We start from the raw sequence: 26,278 nt of genomic DNA, 5'->3' as shown, positions 1-26,278 counted from the left end.
AGTAGACTGATGAGGCAGTAATTGGCTGGGTTGGATTTGTTCTGCTTTTTTAATGTACAGGACATACTTGGGCAATTTTCCACATTGTCGGGTAGATACCAATGTTGTAACTGTACTGGAACAGCCTGGCTGGGGGAGTGACAAATTCTGGAGCACAAATCTTCAATACCATTGCTGGAATGTTGTCAGGCCCCGAGGCCTTTGCTCTATCCCGTGTCTCCAACAGTTTCTTGACATCATATGGAGTGCATCGATTTGACTGAAGACTGGAATCTATATTGTTGGGGACCACTGGAGGAGGCCAAAATGGATCATCCACTCGGCACTTTTGGCTGAAGATTGGTGCAAAAGCTTCAGCCTTATCTTTTGCGCTGATGTGCTGGGCTCTTCCATCATTGAGGATGGAGCTATTTATGCACCCTCCTCCTCCAGTGAGTTGTTTAATTGCCCACCACCATTCATGACTGGATGTGGCAGGACTGCAGAGCTTACATCTGATCCTTTGGTTGTGGGTTTGCTTAGCTATATCTATCACCTGCTGCTTATGCTATTTGGCTGTTTGATGACTTCACCAGGTTGACATTGCATCTTCAGGTATGCCTGGTGCTGCTCCTGGCATACACTCCTGCACCCTCCATTGAACCAGGCTTGATTCTCTGGCTTGATGGTAATGGTTAAGTGGGGGATATGCTGGGCCATGAGGTTAGAAGTTGTGCTGGAATACATTTCAGCTGCTGTTTAAGACCCAAAGTGGCTCATGGATGCCCAGCTTTGAGTTGCTAAATCTGTGCGAAGTCTGCCCCATTTTGCACAGTGATAGTGCCACACAATACGATGGAACTCAAAGTGAATGTAGAATTTCATCTACACTAGGACTGTGCAATGGCCACTCTTACTGATACAGTCATGGACAGATGCAACTGTGTTATTAAATTATGTTATTAAACCAAAAGTTCTGAGAATGTACTTTGTAATGCTACGCAATGAATATTTGCAAAATAATCAAGACCTTCATAGTTATTCCCCCTCCTTGGCCTTTTATATTTTGTAGTTACCCAAAATGACTAAAAGATCCAATTGATAACTTACCCTCCCAGCACCTCATTGTAATGAACTGTGTATGAAGAGGTTACAAGTATTTTCTTAGTCGTCACTATGCGATGACTGAAGGGGGCTGGAGGTGACGGGCTATCATCTGAGAAGGAAAACCAAAACTTCACAATTGGCATAACTTTAAAGTTTTACAAATAGGGTTGAAAGTGAAATATTGGATGTTGGAAGGAATGATGGGATGAGGAAAGCTAACTCACCAATGATGATATTGTGATTTTGTGGTTTCTCAACACATCCCTTGATGTCTTGTCCCTTGGTTGTTATTTCTGTAGAATCTGTTTCCTTCTTTGCCAAAACATTCATTTCTGTGATGTTCGCAGATTCTTTGCTTGCTTCCTGAAGTTCTTTCGAATCCTTTAATTCACTGTCTGGACCTGATTTGCACTTGTTTTCTGCTTTATTTTGACAACTGTCGGCACTTTTCTGGCCTATTTGAATTTTGGTGTCTTTTAAACCTTTCTGCTGGGTTACAGATGGTTTGGATAATTTGCAGATTTTTTCATCTTGAGCTGACTCTTTCTCCTTTGCAGTTTTCTGTAGTAATGTAGCCTGCATGTCTTCTTTGGGCTTTTGTTGTGCTTTGTGCTTTTTATGAGGTTCCTTCTGTCCTTCACATGATGCAGTCACAAGCTCCTTGGTGGCTGTTTCCTCTGAATGGACCTTTTCTGTTGGACTGACTGGCATTTCCTGCATTGTTTCAAAAGCCCTGAAAAAAGTTGCAGTACTAATTAAATAACAGCCATACTTTTAGTGATCACTTACTTGTACAAATGTAAATCCTCCTTTATTAGTGAACACCTGAAACAAATCTCCTTACATGCAAAGTTCCTGGATCGCCTAGCTTGAAATCAAGGATAAGGTAGCATCAGAACAACACACAGCTGCATTAAGTCACTATTAAGTAAATTTGCAAAGCAAGTTTTTGAATTACTACATGTACGAGTGTGTGTATGAAAATGAGTTGATGCTATAATTTGCTCGAGACCTAATTTTTGTCATAATTTGACTCTTAGAATGACAATTTTCTTTCTTAAAATATGGGATATTCGATTTATTTGGAAGTTATTCAGCAACATAATTCAATGTTTTTGTGATCAAATCTGTCTCATATTTTCCTGTTTATATATCAGAATGTGAGTTGCATATTTAAAGCAATAGACTGTTAAATTAATCAGTTTGCATCGAAAGAATTAATTAATATCCTAAGGTAAATTCCACACATCAGGCTACAGAGGATCATTCCTGGGATAAGCTATTCTGTTTTTCAAGGCTGAGCTGGAAGACTTTGTGTGGCATACTTCCTGATTTAGTATCAATAACTTAGACTAAAGGAAGAATTAGAATCCTCACAAGGCAGTTCCAATGGTTCTGGTAAACTAGACCTCAAAAAACACCATACCAGCAGAGCTAGGATCCAAAAATAACCATAAACCTTCAACAAAGGAAATTGGGGTTCAGCTGTATCGTGGTTAGATCAGATCTGGTCACTGAGACAGAACAGAGCCATTTGAGCACTGGAGTTAACAGAGAAAAGGAGTCATAAAGTTTACACGCTGTGGCTGAAAATTTCAGTTGTGGCAAAGGGGATGTTAAATATAAGGTCTACTGTCTGGAAAAAGAAAGAGAATAGTCCAGTAACGGTAACATTGTCCTTGGTTGTCCAGTGACAAAACCATGCCAAAATTTGCTAGAAAATGGTAGGAATACCATGCAGTTTTTATAATGAGGTATCATAAAGTGTGATCTATTTCGCGGCCCCGTTCAAGAGCACGGGAGCGGAAACAGAATGAAAGAACAGGTTATTAATGGGCAAGTTTACGAGAAATGAAGCCTAGCCATTTTTTAACCAAAAGAGGCTATCCATGCTAACCATGTACACAATTTCAATAAATGTGAAAATAATATCAGTCAGGAAAATCTCAGCATTTGAAACTTTATTTTATGAAAGAAATGGTTGGAAGCATTGGATACTATAAAGTCTATGAGCCCTAACAACATTTCAGCCATAGTACTGAAGACTTGTGCTCCAGAACTTACTGATTGACTAGCCAAGCTCTTCCAGTACAGTCACAGTACTGGCAATGTGGAAAATTGCCCAGGAATGTTCCTTAAACAAAAAGCCATAAATCTACCTGGCTAATTGCAGCCTTATCAGTTTAATTTTGATCTTCATTAAAGTAAGGTAAGGTGTCATTAACAACTGCATTTGATCAACAATAATCTGCTCTGCTCTGCTCCAGGTCATCTCTGCAGGAGTTCCTCAGGATAGTATCCTAGGCCCAACCATTTTCAGCTGCTTTATCAATGACTTTCCTTCCATCGTAAGGTCAGAAGTGGGAATGTCCACCGATGATTGCACAATTTTCAGCATCATTGATGGCTCCTCAGATATTCAAATACAGGATCTTGACTATAGAGATAGTGGGAACTGCTGATGCTGGAGAATCCGTGATCAGAAGGTGTAGAGCTGGATGAACGCAGCAGGCCAAACAGCATCAGAAGAGCAGGAAAGCTGACATTTCGGGTCGAGACGCTTCTTCAGAATATAGATTATCTGCAGGATTGGGCTGGCAATTAACATTCATACCGCACAAATGCCAGACAATGACCATTTCCAATAAGAGACAATCTAACTATCACCTCTTGACATTCAATGGTTGAATAAATAAAAAATTGAATTGAGGACTAGGAAAGCAACGAGAATCCCAGAATAGCCCCTGAGCTGTAACTACTGATTCAGTTTCCTCTGGTACCATTCTGTGTCGCTGTTCTTGCCTGTATTAGTCAAGTGACATTGTTAATTCACTAAACATGATATCACCACTGATTTTAATAGGAGTGGGGCAATTAACTTTTCTTTGTGGAGTAAAGCCCAACAAGGTTTGGAATACTGTTATAAATTATTCATCATAACTTTCAAGAATTTCTCCATCTTAAGAGTAGTTGCCGATAAGTATTGCGGATATTTGGCAAATTGCAGCTCATTAGTTTATCTTTGAGGTTTGTAAAATAGAGCATCAAGGGAATATAATACATTCAGGGACTTCAGTGTTCACCACCAAAATTTGCTCAGTGATACTATAACTAACTAAACCTTCAGTAGGTGGTCAGGAAACCCACAAGAAGAAAGAACATTCTAGAACTCACTCCACCAATTTACCTGTTACAGGTGCATCTGTCCGTGATAATACAGTTGGAGTATGCACCTCAAAGTCGTTATGAAGACAAAGTCCCATCTTCACAGCGCGCTTGCCCCCAACATGTTGTTTGATACTACAACTGTACTAAATGGACTAGAGTCAGAACAGAGCTAACAGCTAAAAATTGGACATCTGTGAGATACTGTGGACTCTTAACTGCAGCAGAATTGCATTCAATCATAGTCTGTAACTCATTCTACAATTATGCTCAAATCAGGAAACCATCCCTCATTTAACGAAAAGCGTAGAAGCTACAATACAGAATTGCATGCTCACTAAAGAGAGGCACAACTTGCTAGAGGCCAAGCTTCGTTATAACACAGTCAGCAGATCAAATCAAAGCTCTGCAATCCAGCCACATCCAGTCATGAACAGTGATGGTAAATTAATTAACAAAGTTAAAGAGGAGGCACTGTATGCATTATGTTATTAATGATGGTGGACAGCAGTGCAAAATGGAGACATACGCAACCACTTTCAGCCAGAAGTGGATGATCCATCTCAGCCTACTACTGATACCCCCACTATCACAGAAGCCATTCCTCAGCAAATTCAATTCATTCCATACGCTATCAAGAAATGGTTGAGTGCATTACAGCCATAGATCCAGTTAACATCCCAGCTGTGCTGAATTCTTAAACTGTAGAACTAGCCAGACGTCAGTGTATTCCAGAACAACTACAACATTGGTATCTGTCAACAAGGAAAATTGCCAAAATATATTCAGTCCACAATAAACAAGTCAAATTCAATGTAGCAACTACTGTCCTACCAGTCTACTGTTGTCATCAGTGCTACCAAGTGGCATCAAGGAACCTTAGCCAAATTAAAATCAATGGGAATCTGGAAGAACTACCTCATTGGCTGCAGTGATACCAGACAGATATCCCAACATGGGACTCTGCTGACGGAACTCGTGGATCAAACAAAAAGTGTTATATTGTCATCCAGTGAGACCTGTCAGCACCACTGCTTCTGGACCTCAGACCATGCCAATAGCTCTCAGCCCCTAGCTTTTGCCCATGGCCCCAGCATTTAGCCTCCAGCCCTAACTCTCAAGGCCCCGGTTCCAGATCTTACTGAAGGCTCTGGCTTTCAGTCTCCAGTCCCAGCTTTCAATTTGAGCTTTCACCCCCTCCCAGCCCCATCTGACAACCCCTGACCCAGACCAGCATTACCCCTGGTCCTACCTCTCAGGTCTTGCCCCAGCACTTGGCACAGCCATCACCACCCCAGGTACTTTTGCTCCTGGTTCCCAGCAAAAGGTTCTGCTTGAAAATCCTCAACACTGTACTGTCAGTATTCATTTTCCTAGCTGCTCCTTCAATCACCGGCTTCTTCTGAACTAAGGTAGCTTGGAAGGGTTTACGAGTGGGTTTACCAATAACAAGCATGTTACAGAATGAACTCATGATTGGAAGGGCAGCTCCTCACCAGTGCATCCATTCTGTTTACCAGGGCAAATTCTCTCTGACTGGTCACCTCTGTGAGAGAATGTTCATGGGTAATTTAGAGACTTTTGGGAGTGAATTTGCCCACTGCCATGATGTATTTTGTTTGTTGCTCCCAAGCCATGAAATAAATTGGTATAATGGGAAAATTTTAGAATCTTTTAGAGTAGATTAAAATAAAATGGGCCAAATGGAAAACCTTGACCTTATTTACCATGTAATAAGCAAGGGCAGCACTGTTTTTTGTTAAAGTCAGATAAAAATATGCTTTTGGAAGGAAACTTATGAAACCGAAATATAGTTTTTTTAAAGACGGCAAAGTAGCCATCATACAAAGCCTGGATATTCAATTTCTTTGTGGTAACTGGTTTAAACAATGCGATTGGAATTCATCTGTTGAGCTCCATGATGCTCATTTATAGACATTTTCTGGTATAACTAGGTTTCATCAATGACAAATCAATGAAAGAAAAGCTGAAGTTTGAAAGATGAGGATAAAACAGAGGTTGAAAGGTCATTGAAATTTAAACGTACCTCTCTACCAGTGATGGGGAGTTTCCGTCAAGCTGTGACTGAGTTGCGGCCAGACTGACCTCAGGAGGTTCAGTTGTGATTTTGTCAATCTCTTTTCTCTGGCTTCTTTCAGTTCCATGTATTTTATATGCCTCATTATTTGCGTTGGTTTTAGTTACTTCTTTCAGGTTGCCTGCTGTTGAGTTCTGACTCTGCACGCACTTATTTTCCTGTGGAAGTTCCTTCACCTTTTTTGTTATAGTAGAAATCTCTTTTTTGCAGACACCTCCAGACTTATTTGTTGTTGCTGAAGCCCCCGGGGGGTCTTTGTGTTTTCCAGCTGTGTCTGGGGACTGGTGCAGTGATTTATCTCCTTCAGAATTATTTGTTGCCTGTGGTTCGATTAGAGTAGCGTCATTTGCCTTCGCGAGTTTATCTTTATCTTTCTGGACATTTCCATTGGTTTGGATGCCTTCACTATCATTGGCTTCTGAGCAATGATGTGAACAAAGAAAATTATATATTGTAATACTTTAACAAGACCGATCATTTTGTAAAATTCTATTTAACATTCAAAATTAACACTGTTACTATTATCCAATCATTGGTTACTATATTGGATTAATTATCCTGAGTAGAAACCTACAGGTCATATACCTCTTACACAATACTCAATTCGCAAACATTATGGGAATGATTTTAAAAAAAATAGAATAAAATAGGCATATTTCATTAGTAAATTAAGTAAATGAAAAAAAGTACAGTTCAACACGTGTTGCGTCCTGGTTGGACAGCGCAGTAGAACTACTAAATAGAAATACTAAATCAGCAGAACTAGCCAAGTTATTTTTAACAAGTACTTAAGTGTGTTACAATAAATCAAGGGCACAAAAGTTAATAGTAGTTTCAAATTTTTATTTATTTAAATTATCGTGTAATAAGGGAAGTGTAGAGTGTTCTGTTACTCATTTAGGTCATGGAAGGGCTTTGGAGAGTCATGAGTCCAGTCTCTGACATGCTCTTGTCATGTGAAGACCATATCCTTTTATTGTTCTGTATTTTTGATTGTTGATACAATTGGGCAAAGTATTGATTTAAAAGTGGATAACTCGTCTGTAAACCAGCATTCCCTCTAATTTTCTTTCCAGTTTCACAGGCTTCTGAGGTGTGTGTGTGCAGCAGTGACTTTCAGAGCCAGAAGTCCTGACCGTGACTGATATATCAATACTGATTGCCATGCACAGAACGTTGGAGCACCTGCAAGTACCATTACCATGCAGCTTGGATGGAACTTTGCTGCGGACGAGGGACCAAATATTGATGACAATGATCTCCTGCCTGCTAACAATGATGTGATAGGCTCCCAGGTAGCTGAACAGCTTAAGGGTTTACATGTTTGGGCAAACGTAATCAAATCTCTGGAAGGGAAGGAACTGTATTTTCTGTGCAATAACAAGTATAATCCTGAAGATAGCCAATTTATTTCCTCTTCTCAGTAACTGTGAATTTTAATTAATAAGTCAGAGACCTTTATACGTGTGACCCCATCACCCTGTGCCTCCTGCATAGTATCTGTAGAAGGAAGATCGATAAGCTACATTGTGATCACCATCTCAGCAAACCCTGCAGACAGGGACCAATGAACTGCCTTGCCATTCTTTCCCTCCATCCATAACATCAATTTTTTCATGTCTGTCTATGTAGAGAAGGCTAGAACAAAGAAAAAAAGAACAAAGAACAATACAGCACAGGAACACAGCCTACCATGCCTGTGCTGACACATGACTTCTTGCTAAACTAAAATCCTTTGACTCTACATAGTCCATTTCTTTCAATTCCCTATTTACGTATCTGTCAAGATGCCTCAAAAGTTGCTATTGTATCTGCTTCTACTACCTCCTCTGGCAGCACATTCTAGGCATTTACCACCTACTATGTAAAAAAAAACCTTCATCTCACATCTCCTTTAAATTTACCTTCTTTTACCTTAAACCTATGTCCCCTAGCAATTAACAACTCTAACCTCGGAAAAAGACTCGGACTATCCATTCTATCCATGCTTCACATAATTTTGTAAACTTCTGTCAGGTTGCCTTCAGCCTCCAATGTTCAAGTGAAAACAAATCAATTTTGTCCAATCTCTCCTCATAACTAATAACATCCAAACCAAGCAAAATCCTGGCAAACCTTTACTGTACACTCTCCAAAGCTGCCACATCCTTCTCGCAGTTGACCAACTGTATGCAGTATTCCAAATGTGGCCTAACTAAAGTTTGATACAGTTGCAACATGACTTACCGATTTTTATGCTCAATGCCTCAATTGATGAAGGAAAGCATGCCATATGCCTTCTTGACCAACTTATTCACTTGTGTTGCCATTTTCAGGGAACTGTGGACCTATACACCTCGATAGCTCTGAATGTTGATGCACCTAAGGATTCTGCCATTTACCAGATGCTTCCCTCCCGCAATAGATCTTCCAAAATGCATCACCTCACCAAATCACTTGTCCAGATTAAACTCCAGTTACCATTTTTCCACCCAGGTCTCTAAACTATTCATATTCTGCTGTATCCTCTAGCAAACCCCCTCACTATCCGCAGCTGGTCTAATCTTTGTGTCATCAACCAAATTACTAATCAGACGACCTTTATCCTCATCTGAATCATTCATACATATGTGTCATGAACAACAGGGTCCCAGCATTGATCCCTGCAGAACACCACTGATCACAGATCTCCAGTCAGAAAACCACCCTTACAACGGTTCACAGTAGACAACTGCACCTCCCAGTCGCGAACCATTTGAACTCCTCCTCCCATTCCTTGGATGGCATGTCCGTTCTGGGCCTCCTGCAGTGATATAATGATGCCACCCATAGGTTGCAGGAACAGCAACTCATATTCCACTTGGGAACCCTGCAGCCTAATGGTATCAATGTGGATTTCACCAGCTTCAAAATCTCCCCTCCACCAACTGCATCCCAAAACCAGTCCAGCTCGTCCCTGCCTGTCTAACCTGTTCTTCCTCTCACCCATCCCCTCCTCCCACCTCAAGCCGCACCTCCATTTCCTACCTACCAACCTCATCTGTTTTTGTTCCTGATTTACAGCATCCACAGTTCTTTCGACATTTATTTGGCCCCTTTCTAAGTCTGGTTTCTTGTACCGTAGTCCTGATAAGGTTAAGAGTACAAAAACACTGGAGGGAATCTGCATTTTTGAAAAATATGATCATCAAAAAGCACAGCATTAAGTCTTCAGTGGAAAAATAGGAGATCTACACCCAGTTATGTCCTTACAAGCATGGCCCTAGTAATGATACCAGTTGGTGCATGTAATATCTAGGCTAAAAGGTCAGTTCAGAGTGAGGTTGCTACACACACTGTAACAGATTTGCTTCATAAAATGACATGGGTCTGGTATTTACAATGATAGCATGCGTAATAACACTGGTTTAATATTCATATCCTATAGGCACATCTGATGTGGAGGTGCAGGTGTTGGACTGGGATGGACAAGGTCAGAAATCACACAACATCAGATTATTATCAAAGAGGATTATTTGAAAACATAAGCTTTCTGAGCCTTACTCCTTCATCAGGAGCTCGTGAGAGAAATAGTATCAAACGTAGAATCTATAAGTAAAAGACCAAAGGGTCACACCACTAATGACGATGTATTAAACAAACCTAGGATTTTGTTAAATCTTTCATCAGTTAGAAGATTTTCATTGATTAATATGTACATGTAAATCCCCAAATTCTTTTCAAGCCACTTTCCTGAGAGAACTAAAGGTGTGTTCAGTGTAAAGAAGTGACATTTTAAGCCATACTATGCATGTTAGTGTAAGACCATTTTTAGATTCTGTTTGTGTTTTGGTTCAGAGTAAGATTGGTTTTATTTCTAAAGTAAGAATTTATAGGAGGCCACATTGTCTGTCAATAAATTGCATGCCTTTTGTACAAAATAGAACATATCTGCCAATACAAATTCAAATCACAGATATGGGTGTGTGTGTGTGTGTGTGTGTGTGTGTGTGTGTGTGTGTGTGTGTGTGTGTGTGTGTGTGTGTGTGTGTGTGTGTGTGTGTGTGTGTGTGCGTGTGTGTGTGTGTGTGTGTGTGTGTGTGTGCGCCCATGTCTGTGCGTGTGGGGCAAGGGGTCACATGGATGTATGAATGTGTGTGAGGGAGAGAGAGAGTGTGTGTGTACATGTATATGCGCATGTGCTTGTCTGCGTGAGTGTGTGATTGTGTATGTGTGTGTGTGCACATGTGTGCGCGCGTGTGTGTGTGTGTGTATAGTGTGGTGGGATCACCTGTAGTGCAACATGAACTCAAGATCACGGTTTAGGCCATCCTCATAGGAACCGAACATGGCTATCAGCCTCTGCTTGGTGACTGCATTGTTGTCTTTCCAGAAGTCTGCCTTGGAGGACGCTTACCCAAAGATCCAAGGCCAAATATCCTCGACCCACTGGGAGGGAATATCCCTGTCCGGTGATTGTTGCACAGTGTCCATTCATCTGTTGTCACAGCGTCTGCATGGTTTTGCCAATATAGCATGTCTCAGGGCACCCTTGCCTACGTCGTATGAGATAGAAAACGTTGGCCAAATCACATGAGTATCTGCATTGCACATGGTGGGTGGCATTCCCACGCATAATGGTAGAACCCATGTCGATGATCTGACATGCCTTGAAGAGGCTGCAGTGTCAGGGTTGTGTAGCATTATGATCAATGTTATCCTGAAGGCTCAGTAGTTTGCTGTGAATGCTGGTCTGTTTAAGGTTTGGCAGTAGTTTAAAGGTGAGAAGTGGAGGCGTAGAGAGCATCTTGGTGAGGAGCTCATCATCATCAATGATGTGTTGAAGGCTGCGAAGAACATGGTGTAATTTCTCCGCTCCCATGAAGTACTGGACAACAAAGGGCACTCTTTCAGACATATCCAATGTCTGTCTTTCGAGGAGGTCATTACAGTTTTTCACTGTGGCACATTGGAACTGGCTTTCGATGAGTTGAGCGTCGTATCTTGTTCCTACGAGGGCGTCCTTCAACACCTTCAGGTGGTTGTCTCGTTCCTCCTCTTCCGAACAGATCCTTAGTATTTCTAGGGCTAGTCTGTAGGGGATGGTTGCTTTAATATGTTTAGGGTGGAAGCTAGAGAAGTGCAGCATCATGAGGTTATCCGTGGGCCTGCAATAGAGTGAGGTACAGAGGTGTCCATCCTTGATGGAGATGCATGTGTTGAAGAATGAGACTGATTCTGAAGAGTAGTCCATGGTATGTCTGATGGTTGGATGAAACGTGTTGCTATTGTAAGGTAATCATTTCAATGATTTCTTGCCATGAGTCCAAAGAAAGAAAATGTCGTCAATTTAGCGTTTGTTTAGTGTTACTTGGAGGTTCTGTCCAGCAAAGAATTCCTGTTTGAACCTGTGAATGAAAACATTGGCATACTGGGGAGCAAATCCGGTCCCCATGGTTCTTCTGAGTGTCTGGATAAAGAACTGGTTGTTGGAGGTGAAGACATTTTGGTCAAGGAACAGCCACAGAACAGCCATGGGGACCGGAGACCATGGCTGTTCCTTCACCAAAATGTTTTCACCTCCAACAACTAGTTTTGCTCTCCAATATACTAACGTTTTCATGCACAGGTTCAAACAGGACTTCTTTGCTGCACAGAACCTCTGATCAATACTATATTGCAGATACAAACACACACACACACACACCACCCATGAATCTGTATTTGCAGATACATTCTATTTTGTTCCTACTTTAGAAATAAAACCAGTCTGACTCCTGACCAAAGCACAGCCTTACACCTAACATGCATTGTCTGACCTAAAATGTCACCTCTTCTTTACACTGATAAAACCTTTAGTTCTGACTGGACAGAGACTTGAAAAGAATTAGGGAATTTACATATACATATTAATCAATTAAAACTTTCGAACTGATTGAAGATTTAATAGCATTTTAGGTTTGTTTAGTACCACCTCATCAGTGGTGTGACCCTTTGACCTTTTACTTATAGATTCTGTGTCTGACACTACCTCTCTCGCTAACTCCTGAAGGAGTAAAGCTCAGCAAGCTTGTGTTTTCAAATAAACCTCTTGGGCTATAACCTGGTGTCGTGTGATTTCTGACCTTTAGGCCTGTACATTGAGGTGTAAATATGCATCAAGGCAGACTCAATAAAATAATCACAACTGTTCACATCTGCTCAGAAAATGAGTAATGTTTCTGTACCTTCCAATGATTCTCTGTTAATTTGTGCTTGGATCCCTCTGTTGCTACATCCATGCTTTGGTTTGGCACCTTTCTCGTCAGCTTTATTATTTCCCTGTTAAAAAGAAGTTTCACAAAATTTTAAATGGTCATAAGAAGTATTAGTACACAGGCATCTAAGTGATACAAAAAAGCAATCAAATTTGGAATAATTTCTGAATTAGGATTGCATGACTATCTGGTCAACATTGTTTCTTATCTATTGTGGAAACATGTAGCTTCTGTCAATTTAGACACATATATATTTACAAAAGGGCAAAAAAAACTTTCCAAGTATTGTGTGTGATAAAGCACTGTAGTCTTGAGATCACCAGTGGCTTGCTAGCTCTGGCAATCTCACTCTTAAAGCATTTAGTTCTATTTATCAGTTGCAGCTTGGCTTCATTTTAACTTTATCAACCTGAATCTTTGGAAAGAATTGTTTAGTTTGTCTGAAGGAGAACACCAAGATTGGTTACCATTGAAATAACTCCTCAGAGGTCACTGTCCTGTCACCAAGTCATTCTTTATTTACACTTAGAGAATCCTTAACACTGATCCAGCTTCCTCAGACCCAGCTTTCAAAGTGGGCAGAACCTTTGACAGTCCTTTTTATATCTGTCAGCCAGGGCTCCCTGATTTGACCAGATTAACAGCCCCAATCAGGGAAATCAACTGTATGAGGCCCATCCGGTTGACTTCATTACAGTCACAATTACTGGTGCCTGACATTTGTGCAAATTAATAACAACATTGATTTAACAACAAACCTGCATAATACAGTAAAAAACAAACTCTCCAGCACCATAGAAACTTAAAACTCCACCTACCAGAAACTTTGATATCCTCATTATGAGTACAAAGCATACACCTGAATTTTTTAAACTTTCTTTTGAGGATGCTATTCTTGATTTAAAACTATTTATTTTTCTTTTCCTGTTTTTTTGTATCTTATTCCTACTTTAGCCAAAATGGTCTGCGATGCATAGGAGTAACTCAGCATAACAAGTGCTAAGCAGCTTTGTCTTCCAAGTGTATCAGAGATAATGGGAACTGCAGATGCTGGAGAATCCAAGATAACAAAGTGTGAAGCTGGATGAACACAGCAGGCCAAGCAGCATCTCAGGAGCACAAAAGCTGACGTTTCAGGCTAGACCCTTCATCAGAGAGGGGGATGAGGAGAGGGTTCTGGAATAAATAGGGAGAGAGGGGGAGGCGGACCGAAGATGGAGAGAAAAGAAGATAGGTGGAGAGGAGAGTATAGGTGGGGAGGTAGGGAGGGGATAGGTCAGCCCAGGGAAGAAGGACAGGTCGAGGAGGTGGGATGAGGTTAGTAGGTAGGAAATGGAGGTGCGGCTTGAGGTGGGAGGAAGGGATGGATGAGAGGAAGAACAGGTTAGGGAGGCGGAGACAGGCTGGGCAGGTTTTGGGATGCAGTGGGCCCACTGCATCCCAAAACCTGCCCAGCCTGTCTCCGCCTCCCTAACCTGTTCTTCCTCTCATCCATCCCTTCCTCCCACCTCAAGCCGCACCTCCATTTCCTACCTACTAACCTCATCCCACCTCCTCAACCTGTCCGTCTTCCCTGGACTGACCTATCCCCTCCCTATCTTCCCACCTATACTCTCCTCTCCACCTATCTTCTTTTCTCTCCATCTTCGGTCTGCCTCCCCCTCTCTCCCTAATTATTCCAGAACCATCACCCCATCCTCCTCTGTGATGAAGGGCCTAGGCCCGAAACATCAGCTTTTGTGCTCCTGAGATGCTGCTTGACCTGCTGTGTTCATCCAGCAACACACTTTGTTATCTTGTCTTCCAAGTGCCTATTCCTTTTCAATGCTGTTAGCAGCAATTAATTATTGCTTTCTCTGCTAAGCTTTATAGAGAGTGTCTTTGTTATCTGCAAGTACAATTATCTGAGGAATTCAAAAGCATCACTCCATAAATAGTCAGACAAAGGGATTGCTGACAGTAGACAAGTTATCATTTTGGGGGGAAAGGGAAGTGCAGGAAATAGGTCAGACATTGTGAACCATGATTGCAAGGAACACTCAGTTGAGGGAAAAAGTGGACCTGTCTGAAGCCTCCCTGTGGAAGGTGGCATCACCAGAATACATGCATTGGAAATGGAGAAACTGGGAAAATAGAATGGAATCCTTATAGGAAGTAGGGTGTGAGGATGTGCAGTACAGCTAGCTGTGGGAATTGGTGGGTTTGTAATGGATATTGGTGGCCAACCGATCCACAAAAATGGAACCAGAGATGTCAAGGTAAGGAAGGGAGGAGTCGGAGATGGACCAGGTGAAGGTGAGGGAAAGACAGAAATTGGAAGCAAAATGAATCTGTTTTTCCAATTCCAAAAGCGAGAGGGAGGCAGCACCAAATGATGTCATCACTGCACCAGAATAAAAAGAGTTGTGTGGAGGGACTTATAGAGGCCTGGAACAAGGAATATTCCACATCCCCCATAAAGTGTGAGGTATAACTGGGTTGATGCAGGTACCCATGGCCACACCTCTGACCTGAAGAAAGTGAGATGAGTTAAATGAGAAGTTATGCAGAGTGAGGACTAGCTCAGCCTGGCAAAAGAGCGTGGTGGGTGATGGGTTGGTTCAGAAAGAAATGGAGAGGCCTGAGACCATTGTGATGATTGGGGATGTATATGTAAAGGGTTTACTCATCCATAATGAGGAGGAAACAGCTAAAGCCTGCAAACTTGAAATTATGAAACTGACATATAGCACCAGAAGAATCACACGTGGAAGTGAGAGGACACTGGACAAGAGAAGAAAAGAAATTGAGTCGAGTTAGGGAGAAGTAAGTTCTGTGGGGCAGGAACAGCAGTCCTGATTGCAGATTTTGGGGAGAAGGCATAAATGGGCTATAGGGACTGGGCGGCTCCGAGCTGGGAGCCTGTAGTGTGAAAATCCCCAGATGAGATGATGTTGGTTTCTGTCGGAGAATACAATGGCCTGATGCTCAGTAGTGGGGAGAGAAAGGAGGAGGTGTCCAAGAGCTGGCTTTTAGCCTCTGCAATGTAAAAGTCAGTACACCAGACAACAGCAGCACAAAGTCAGGGTTGGATCTGAGAGAAATTAAGGCGACTGTTGTCACATCAAGAGTTCTTGATGACCAGGTCACGTATACATAAGAGGCCAGAGGGAGAGGTCCAGGTGGTGGAAGAGACTGGAGGTGGTGCAAAGAAATGGGCAGAGAGGTGAAGGCAACAGAACAATAGCTTGATGTCATGTTATGTCTGAAACTTGTTGAGGTGGGACACAACGGGCTAAAGGCAAGTCCTTTGCTGAGTACAGAACATTCAGCATCAGAGAGCGGAAGTTCAGAAGTTAGCCAATGAATGTATATCTGCAGTTAATGTTTGGCTGTATGATTCTTTTAAAAAGTACTTGTTGGATCTTACAAGTTCATTATGTTCTTTGTTAATTTGTGGTCATGACAATGGGCACAACCCAATACCTAAGGCATTGACCCTACAATGGGATCAACAAGCTGTACTGTACCTGAGATAATACTTCCAGACCATAGGAGCTGAAACAGTCCATTTGATCCGTTGAGACTACTCCACCATTCAGTGAGATCATGATTGATCTGATAATCCTCAGCTCCACTTTCTTGCCTTTTCCCCATAACTGATTCTATTACTGATTAAAACTATGTCTACCTCAGCCTTGAATATACTAAATAACCTAGCTTCAACAGCCTTCTGTTGTAAAGAATTCCACAGCTTCATAAACCTTGGAGAGAAGAAATTCCTTCTTGCTTCTGTCTTAAATAGGCGACTCCTCACTCTAGTTATGTTCTCTAGTCCTAGACAGCCCTACAAATGGAAGCAACCTCTCCAGATCTATCCTGTCAGGCTGGCTATGAATTTTATGTTTCAATAGGGTCGCCTGTCAGTTTTCGAAGCTCCAGTGAGTACAACCCTTACCTACGCAAAATTAAGAAAATCCTGGAAAAACCCGCTCCAGACTGCCACCTGTGCTTTCCTGGGTAATGGAATGAAAACTCTTCACAGTATTCCAGCTGTAGTCCGACTAGTGCCTTGTATAGCTTAAGCAAAACTTCCCTATTTTATACTGAATACACTTTGAAATAAAGACCAAAATTCCATTTACCTTCCCTATTTCAAGCTGAACTTTGATGCTGGATTTTTGTGATTTATACAGGTAAAGAACTCTTTCAAATTCCTCTGTGCTGGAGCTTTTTGGAGTCATTCTCCATTCAAGTAATATTCAGCTTCTCTATTCTACCAGCCAAATTGCATAGCATCCAGCATTATATTCTATCCACGAAGTTTTTGCTCATTCATCCATATCTTAATGCAGATTCTTTATGTTATCCTCACCACTTGATTTCTCAGCTATTTTTGTGCCATTTGCAAACTTGGCAATTATACATTGATTGTCCTCATCCAAGTCATTAATATATGTTGTAAATAATTGTGGGCCCAGCACTGATTCCTGTAGCACACTAGTACTTACAAGTTGCCATCCTGAAAATACCATCTTTATTCAGCTCTACGTCTTCTTTCAGTTATTCTAATATATTCACAATATACTGTAATATATCTAATATGTATTCTGATATACAACCCCAAGGCCATGAGACCATAACCAATTAAGTACCTTTTATGCAGGAAAGAATTATCTTAAACTTTTAACAGTAAGTGTCTTGGTAATTTGGTGTAGACATTCTGATAACAAGCTGGTGAAAATAAAATGACTCTACGTATCCGTTAAATTGATGTTGTTTGTGCTTGTCAACTACACAAAGAAAAGAGATCTAATTAGTGAACAACAGTTATTATTTATTCACATTGAATTACCATCACCAATTAGGCACTGGCCCTGCAAATGCCAATTTAGCTGCAGCTGCCATTTACCTGTCACCATTGCACTTTGGACATATTGGTGTGAGAACTATATTTTCTATGTCAGTGCACCAAAGGGATTTCCTTGGGTTTGCTGCCATTGCCTCATTCACATTAACAGTGTACTGCCAGAATAACATACATCAAATGCCAGGAGCACAGGAGTTCAAGTTTTTATAGGCAGTAAATCGACTGGTGAAATTTGTGGTTTGTTGGCTCGCTGAGCTGGTTCATTGTTCTGCAGACATTTCATTACCCTGCTGGATAAAATCATCAGTGCAGCCTTCAATGAAGTACCACAGACTGCACGAAGAAAACCATCAACACGTACAACTCGACCCCATAAACACTCCATTGCGAAGGAAAACCAGAAGTGAGCTAATCCAGCTCAATAGACTCCAGAGTTTAAATAACGGTTGGAAAACACAACGGCATATAAGCGGAGGCTGCACTGATGATGTTACCCAGTGGGCCAATGAAGCATCTGCGGAACAATGAACCAGCTTGGTGAGCCAACCAACCTCAACATACAGAACCCAAGCTACAAATGGGAATGGAGGGTTTGGGTTATAAGAAGAAGCTAAATAAACTGCATCTTTTTTCACTGGAGCACAGAAGGTTGAAGGGTGAACTTATAGACGTTTATAAGATGTGGAGCATAGATAAGGTGAATAGCGAAGTTCTTTTCCCAAGGGTTGAGGAGTTCAAAACTAGAGGCTATAATCTTAGGGTGAGAGGAGAAAGATTTTAAAGAAAGCTGAGGGGCAATGCTTTCACACAGAGGGTGGTTCCTGGGTGGAATGGACTTCCAGAGTAAGTGGTAGATTCAGGTATAGTTGCAACTTTTAAAAGACATTTGGACTGGCATAAGAATAGGAAACGTTTAGAGGGATACGGACAAAACACAGGCAAAAGGGACTAATTTAGTTTGGAAAACTTAGTTGGCATGGATAAGTTGGACCAATGGGCCTATTTCCATGCTTTATGACTCTATAACTCAATGTTAAGCCACTGGTTATGCATTTTCTGTTGAGTTTTGTGTTCAGTGAGACAGGGGTCTCTTAATATGGGAAAGTGGGAGGACAATCTAATATTTTGTATGGTGGCTTCAACTGAAAGTCAAGTAAATAACCACTCCATAGAAAAAACCACTGAAACGCAAGCACTGAAACAACATCACTAAACTAAAAACATTGAAACAAAAGCAATATCAAAGCATTGTTTGGGTATTTTATAACACATGGCTTGTGCTTGCAGGAGTATGGTTTGCTCTTTCTGTTGAAGGCTCACATTATTGTACCTCCAACAACACCCTCACCATCCCCTCAGCAACCCATCCCTCATCAAAGTGGATAACAAAGTGTGAGGCTGGATGAACACAGCAGGCCAAGCAGCATCTCAGGAGCACAAAAGCTTACGTTTCAGGCCTAGACCCTTCATCAGAGAGGGGGATGGGGAGAGGGTTCTGGAATAAATAGGGAGAGAGGGGGAGGCGGACCGAAGATGGAGATTAAAGAAGATAGGTGGAGAGGAGAGTATAGGTGGGGAGGTAGGGAGGGGATAGGTCAGTCCAGGGAAGACGAATAGGTCAAGGAGGCGGGATGAGGTTAGTAGGTAGGAAATAGAGATGCGGCTTGAGGAGGAAGGAAGGGATGGGTAAGAGGAAAAACAGGTTAGGGAGGCAGAGACAGGCTGGGCTGGTTTTGGGATACAGTGGGGGGAGGAGATGAGCTGGGCTGGTTTTGTGATGCAGTGGGGGAAGGAGAGATTTTGAAGCTTGTGAAGTCCACATTGATACCATTGGGCTGCAGGGTTCCCAAGCGGAATATGAGTTGCTGTTCCTGCAACCTTCGGGTGGCATCATCGTGGCACTGCAGGAGGCCCATGATGGACATGTCGTCTGAGGAATGGGAGGGTGACTTAAAATGGTTCATGACTGGGAGTTGCAGTTGTTTATTGCGAACCGAGTGGACCGTCATAGCACCTAGAACTGCAGGAATAGTTTCATCATAGCCCAACCAAGAGACCAAAGCATGTTCTCTGTGCCCCAGAATGAAAAATGTGTAAACAGGTTTTGTACAAAAATCAAAGTTCCAGGTTTTCCCTTTAACAGTATATTCAATATGCTAACAACACAATTAAGTCGAAGACAAACTTCAGCCCCTTTCCAGATGAACAAGACATGTTGCTCATCCTCAATGGTTTCAGTTTACATTTCATTTGAAGACTACAGTGAAAACTTTGATAACTAGGTATAGAGCGGATGAACACAGCAGGCCAAGCTGCATCAGGGCTCCAGGAAAGCTGACGTTTCGAGCCTAGACCCTTCTTCAGAAAATCATTTTCTAGGCCTAAAATGTCAGCTTTCCTGCATGTCTGATGCTGCTTGGCCTGCTCTGTCCATGCAGCTCTACACTTTGTTATCTCAGATTCCCCAGCATCTGTAGTTCCTACTATCTCTGAAACAGTGAAAACTTTGTTCAGTTCCATTACAACAGTGTAAAAGACATTGTTACCCACATTGCTGCTGGAGATCTCAGAAATATCTCAAATGAAGAATAAAATTAACACAATAACAGTTATATATTGCATTACATGATAATATATTCGTAACATCCATGGTATAGCTGGAATACACAGTCCTACAGTTGTCCTGTAAGAGAACACTGTTCTAACCTGGGAACAGGCATTAAAGGCTGCAATCTGATTTTTAAAAACTATTCCTTCAGAAGTTACTGATCTTTATACAATAGGGCTTGGTTTCAATGCTTGAATTTTAAGAGCACGATGCTGACATTCTGATTTACATCTCCAGCCTCTGCTTTTGTGAATAGCAGGTAATTGGAGAATTTAGCAGGGATCAGAGGAGTACAGAAATTGTACAGTCATGAAATGAATTTCATTGCAAAAACTTTTACAATAGTATGAAAAGTTAACGTGAGGCACTAGATTTAATGCAGGTAATTTTCACTTTTTGTGATGAGTGTCAAATAGGTCCAATTTTACACAATTGCACAAAGTTATATTGCCCATGCTGTGTCTCTACTACTTTACACTTGAGCTCATATACACTTTAATTAAAACTGCATTTTTTTTTCAACATCAAAAGCAGGGCATGAACAGATAGTTATTAACACAGGCTTTCATCCCGGGAGTCACCCAGTAGATCATTATTAAAGTATAACCCTATTATAATTCTATGTATTTTTTTAAATCTAAGTTTGCTTTATTTGGTAAAACTGACCTCTGAAGATTCTATTAGGCATTCCTTTTTCCAAGGCACAGTTCCTTTTAGAATAAACTGCACAATGTGGGAATTTTTGAAGATTTCACCCACAAAGTGAATGGCTTTGTCCACAGCTGACACCATTTTTTCTATGCCATCTAATTTTTCTTTTTGTTTTGTTGTATCTTGATGTACAGTTGTCACCATTTTGAACAGTTCCATGAATAAGAGCTTCACCTCAGGATGATTGAGGCTGTCAGTATTTTGCAAGTATTTAACATCACTTGTACCGTCTACCATTCCATTGCAGTCTTTTAATGATTTCAGTGTTTCGATGTTCTTTTCTAAGTCACCCAATCCTTGAGACATGTCTTCCAATTTCTTGAGAACTTGTCCTTGAAAGTTTACTATTCGATCGACTTTCTCATTAAGAAGATTCAACTTGTTGTCCATTGTACTTAAGTTATTGGCACTGCTGCTTTGATTTGTACCAGCCGGCTTTTTCACTTGGCCAACAGACCCACTTTTATTCTGAGAGTCAAGACTACCTCCTTCGTACATTTTGGCCAAACAAGTGGCCAATGATATTGGCTTGCTCATTTCTTTCAAAACTGAATAAATTAGCTCAGATCTTATGATATCTTCTTCCTCTTGAGCAGTTCCTCAAATAAAATAATCCATTCAGTTCTTTGAAGAATCTCTTTGCTTGCTAAAATACGAAAGACAAACTTTGCATCTGCTTTAGTTTTGTCATCCTATCTAAGCTTCCCCCTCTGCCATCATTGTTGCCTCTCACACATTTTTAAATAACCCAACCAGGTTGATGTACTGTGCATTCTTTTGTGCCTCTTGACGTCACAGAAATGTTTCTGTGTGATTAGCATATTTTTCTTGAGAATCCAATGATAAACATGCCATTTTTAAAAATAACAAAGCAGGGAGCTTGCATTTATTCAGGTTGTAACTTTATGCACATATAAAATAATGATTGCAACCTATTTCATTAATTTCAACTGCAGGTTGAGAACTTGGAGTACAAAGGATTAGTTGATTCATGCATGCAGCTATTTACAACTGATGGAGAGTGCATGTTCTCAAATGGTAATGCGTCTAGTGGCTTGCTACCAGCTGTCAGATGAGACAAAAATAGACTGTGATGACAATGGCATCAGTATTGCTTTCTTACACATGCCTTTAACATTTCAAGCTCTGTTGTAGGATAAAGTTATATTAAATGGCATTCTAAGCATTACCATTAGGCTCCTTTGAAATAAGCCATAGACACCAATCCCATATTTGAACATAACCTTAATCAGAATGAGGTATAACTTTTAGTGCTCTTTTGAAATCATTCACAATGGCCTTTTTCTGAAAAACAATTAAACAGTTCCTGAATCAGTGTAACATTTTTTAATTTACTTTTTTAATTTAATTTTTTAATATCATAACTAATAATGAAATATTTCTTCCACTGCCTCTCCAGTAACAGTAAGAGTTCAGCCATGATGGATACTATCCAAGACTAAAATAAGTTTCAGGGATGTGCGCCTTTATCAAATAAAATTCCTTAATATTCTGAATCAATTCCAACTTCCTTAGCTGGAAAACCTAATCACTTTTTAGCTCCTTTTCTTGGATAAGATTTGCTAACTACCTTCCCTTTCTTTCTGAGCTTCAAACAACTAGCTGTTTTTTTTTGGGTCTGAGGCTTTATCTTCATTTCAATTGCTTGGTTAGTCTTCCCTTTCTTTCTGCAGTTTAATTTTCAGAATTCCCAGCTATATTTGAGCTAAAAAATCATGGTCCAATATGCCTTTTGCTGCCTGATCTGCCTGCACTAAATTTAAAATATTTAGCCAGCATCAAGAATCCCTGTATCTTTGTCTTACTGGGGATGTTAAATCGTACCTGTTTAGCAATAGCTTTTGGTTGCCTATGTTTAAGAATGCTTTTTTCTGTTAATTTAAATCCTTCTTACTGGCAAACTCTTGTGCATCAGAAGTTTCTGTCTTTATTTACTTACTTATTTTACAAACAGAGCTTACTACCAAAACTGAGACAACAAGGCATAGAGCTGGATGAACACAGCAGGCCAGGCAGCATCAGAGGAGCAGGAAGGCTGACATTTCAGGCCTAGGCCCTTCTTCAGACCAAAACATCTTACTACCAAAACTCCTGGCTTGCTTTCAAATCATTTGAATCTGATGTTTCCTTCTAATTCTAATCTATTTCCCATTCAAATTTTGGTTCCTTTCACAATGGTTTAAACACCGGCTTTTAGTATAAGTTTGAATTCTGTTCATTTTGAAATGGGTACAATCTGGGACAAGAGACCCCAATTATAATGACAACATAACAAGGCATTTCCTCAAAGTGATCCATGGTTTAGAAATTTGTGTCTGTTTATTAATTGTGTAGCTCAATTTAAAATTAAAGAGCTCCAAAGCTTTAGATTTAAACAAACTAAAGGTTAGTTTATTTTAAAACACTGCTTTAAGTTACTCAAGTGAAAGCAATAATATTACCATCTAAATACATACATACATTAAATGCGAATGAAGATTAAAAGAAAGATTTACAAAGATGGAATTTTGCTCAGTTCTTTAAGATAACATTACAACCTGTAACTTTTAGTTCAAGTATTGGAATTCCGGACAGAAGGGTTGAAGTTGAAAAGCTGTGCTCAGCAGCAATGATGGCTTCTGTAGCCAAATAGTCACAGTTTTCCTTCGTAGGGTAACGCAGAAAGTAGAGCTGCATCATGCAGTGAATGAAGGACCCTTTTACTTGATGATTTCACCACCTTCATCCAGAAAAACTGCCTGGATGACCGCCGAACAGGGATGATTTCTAAATTTTGCTGTAACTCTGCTGTGTCAAAGAGAAAACTGACTTGGAAGAATTTATATTTTCCCTACCTCCTGGTATTTTCATTGTGTCAGGCAGGTTTACAAGCCTTACACTAACACACTTTGTTTGATAGTTCATGAATCTTGCAAAGACACTTACTGAAGAGTCGAGAACATTCTGACAGGTAAGAGCTAAAAGGTTTGAATGCTGCAAATATTAATAGTTGCTCTATCATATGTTAAGTTTGTTTTTACTGCTATGATTGATCATAGGGATCTGACTGTAAAAATCACTGGATCATTGTAAGAGTGGAAATACACTAAAATACTTCCGCTATTGGAAAAAGCGCAATTACGTACTCAAATCAGGATAAAAAGGAGTTGAAATACTTTACATCATGTTTAAATTTTGATTTGTGTGTCTGTAGCGCTGTAAGTTTGAAAAGAAAATGTATTTGCAGCTTTCCAGAAGCAAAGAAAAGCAGCCACCCTTTGACCCAGAACTGCTTTGATTGACAGAGGTAACAGGTTGAGCTTAGAAAAAAACATAGCCATCTGTTTTTGCAGTTTCAATAGGATTCATTGTTTGGAGTGGCAATTATTTATTTTGACAACTGAACACACAATTAATACTTGAATGAGTTTCAAAGGAGGTTAAGATATTTCAGTAGCTGGTTGTATGCACAGTTCAATTGGCCAGTTCAGTAAGTTATTAAATAATTATCAGTCATTGATTATATTGTTTCTAAATAGACATTTATTTTCACAACTCAACTGAATTTACTTCTTTTTCATAAGTTTAGATTTTTAAAAAAATGAATGATTTTGTTTTCATTGATAGATCCATTAGAATGTTAATGATGTACTTTTATCTCAAATTCAAAGAATATCATATAGCTACGAAGTGACTTCTGAAAACTGAAAGCGAGTAGCATTCATAATAACGTAAGTTCATTGGCAGTGCACACTCAAGAGAATACAGACAATCTGATTGTCATAATGGACACTTAGCTGCAGTGTGACAAGGATTGGATCCTGAATATTGAGGGACATATGAATTCAAAAAGGATTGGAAGCCAGTCAAAGGTGGCATTGGTGCCATAGTTAAGGATGACCTTGGTTCAGGAGATCAGATTGCACAATTAGTTTGGGTGGAGATGAGAAATAGTAAGGGAAAGAAGTCACAAAATGGATAGACCTATGGGCCAGCTAAAATTAATTACAATGTAGAATCAAGAGTCAAACAGAAAAAAAAATTATGATAAGGGGATGGTAATAATCATGTGTGATTTTGTTCTACATATAAACTGGAAAAAAAACAAATTTGCAAGTATAGCTGGATGAGGAGTTCATAGAATGGTTTTGAGATAGTTTGTAATGGCAGTACCTTCTTGAACCAACCACACAACAAATTTATGTCAGTCTGTGTTTTAGGTAATGAGACAGGATTTATTAATGGAAACCTAAATAGCAGAGATCACAATGTGATTAAAATTTACACAAAGTTGGAAAAGGACAAATGCGCCCAAAGACAAGAATTTTATAAATTGGGGCAACCAAAGTGTGGTTGGTTACAAATCCCATCGAATCGCATGGAGTGGCAGTTAGAGACAATGTGGAATTTACAGGAGCTAGGGGGTGTAATGGATGGCAGTTACAAGGAGGTAGGAAAGCCGCAGACACAGTCACGTAGATGGGTTACCTCCAGGAAAGGTTGTGCAGAAGTCCCCTGTGGCTATTCTCATCTCAAACATGTATACTGTTTTGGAAAATGTAGGCGGTGAGGGACTCTCCAGGGAATATAGCACTGACAGCCAAGTTTCTGGTACTGAGACTAGCTCTTATATAACGAGGGGTACATCAGGTTCCAAGCAATTGATTGTGATAGGGGACTCTGTACTCAGAGGCACAGATAGACATTTCTGCGGCCAACAATGAGACATCAAAGTAGTGTGTTGCCTTCCTGGTGCCGGGATCAAGGAGAACTCAGAGAGGGTGCAGAATATTCTCAAAGGACAGAGGGACCAGCAGGAGGTTATTATACATATTGAAACTAACGACATAAGAAGAGAAAAGGACGAGATTCTGAGGAGAGAATATAGGAAGTTAGGCAGGCATTTAAAAAGAAGGTCCTCGAGGCCAGTTGTATCTGGATTACTCCCAGTACCACGAGTTAGTGAGGGTAGGAATAGGAGGATAGAGCAGATGACTGTGCGGTGGAGGAGCTGGTGCTGAGTACAGTGCTTCACATTTTTGGATCAATGGAATCTCTTCAATGGATGTGCAGGCTAAGTGAATTGGCCATGATAAATTGCCCATAATGTTCAGGGATATATAGATTAGATGTGTTAGCCATGGGAGATGCAGGGTTACAGGGATAGGGTAGGGGGATATGCCTGGGTGGGATGCTCTTTGGAGGATCAGTATGGATTTGTTGGGCTGAATGGCCTGTTTCCACATTGTAGGGATTCTATGGTTCAATGATCTATATAAGAAGGATGGATTGAATTTGAATTGGAATGGGATTAATATATTGGTGAGGAGATTTGCTAGAGCCGCTCGGGAGGATTTTAATTATTTGGGGGCAGGTGGGACCCAGGGAGATAGTGAGGAAAGAGATCAGTCTGAGACCGGTGCAGTTGGGAAAATGAGTAAGTCAGATCGTCAGGGAATGCAGGAACAGAGCAGAGAGTGAGGTAAGACTGATAAATTAAACAGTATTTATTACAGTGCAAGAGGCCTAACAGGGAAGGCAGGTGA

At 40.6% G+C, this 26,278-nt stretch overlaps 1 protein-coding gene across 3 annotated transcripts in view; it reads right to left on the bottom strand.

Annotated features, from left to right (window-relative positions):
- The window catches only part of mylk3 (myosin light chain kinase 3), a 97,513-nt gene that overhangs the window by 31,067 nt on the left and 40,168 nt on the right, over positions 1 to 26,278 (bottom strand). For 2 of the 3 annotated variants that reach the window (XM_048547198.2, XM_048547199.2), the window contains exons 1-5: positions 20,688 to 21,434; positions 12,535 to 12,628; positions 6,299 to 6,767; positions 1,311 to 1,819; positions 1,090 to 1,195 (exon numbers count right to left, since the gene is read on the bottom strand). In XM_048547198.2, coding sequence (XP_048403155.1) covers positions 1,090 to 1,195; positions 1,311 to 1,819; positions 6,299 to 6,767; positions 12,535 to 12,628; positions 20,688 to 21,269 — 1,760 coding nt within the window. In that variant the 5' untranslated portion in view covers positions 21,270 to 21,434. Of the gene's footprint in view, positions 1 to 1,089; positions 1,196 to 1,310; positions 1,820 to 6,298; positions 6,768 to 12,534; positions 12,629 to 20,687; positions 21,435 to 26,278 lie in introns of those variants that run through there. The other variant, XM_048547200.2, reaches the window with a different exon arrangement.

The sequence above is a fragment of the Stegostoma tigrinum genome, chromosome 16 (assembly GCF_030684315.1).
Source record: "Stegostoma tigrinum isolate sSteTig4 chromosome 16, sSteTig4.hap1, whole genome shotgun sequence".
NCBI lineage: Eukaryota > Metazoa > Chordata > Chondrichthyes > Orectolobiformes > Stegostomatidae > Stegostoma > Stegostoma tigrinum.
This window is presented reverse-complemented; position numbering and strand designations above follow the sequence as displayed.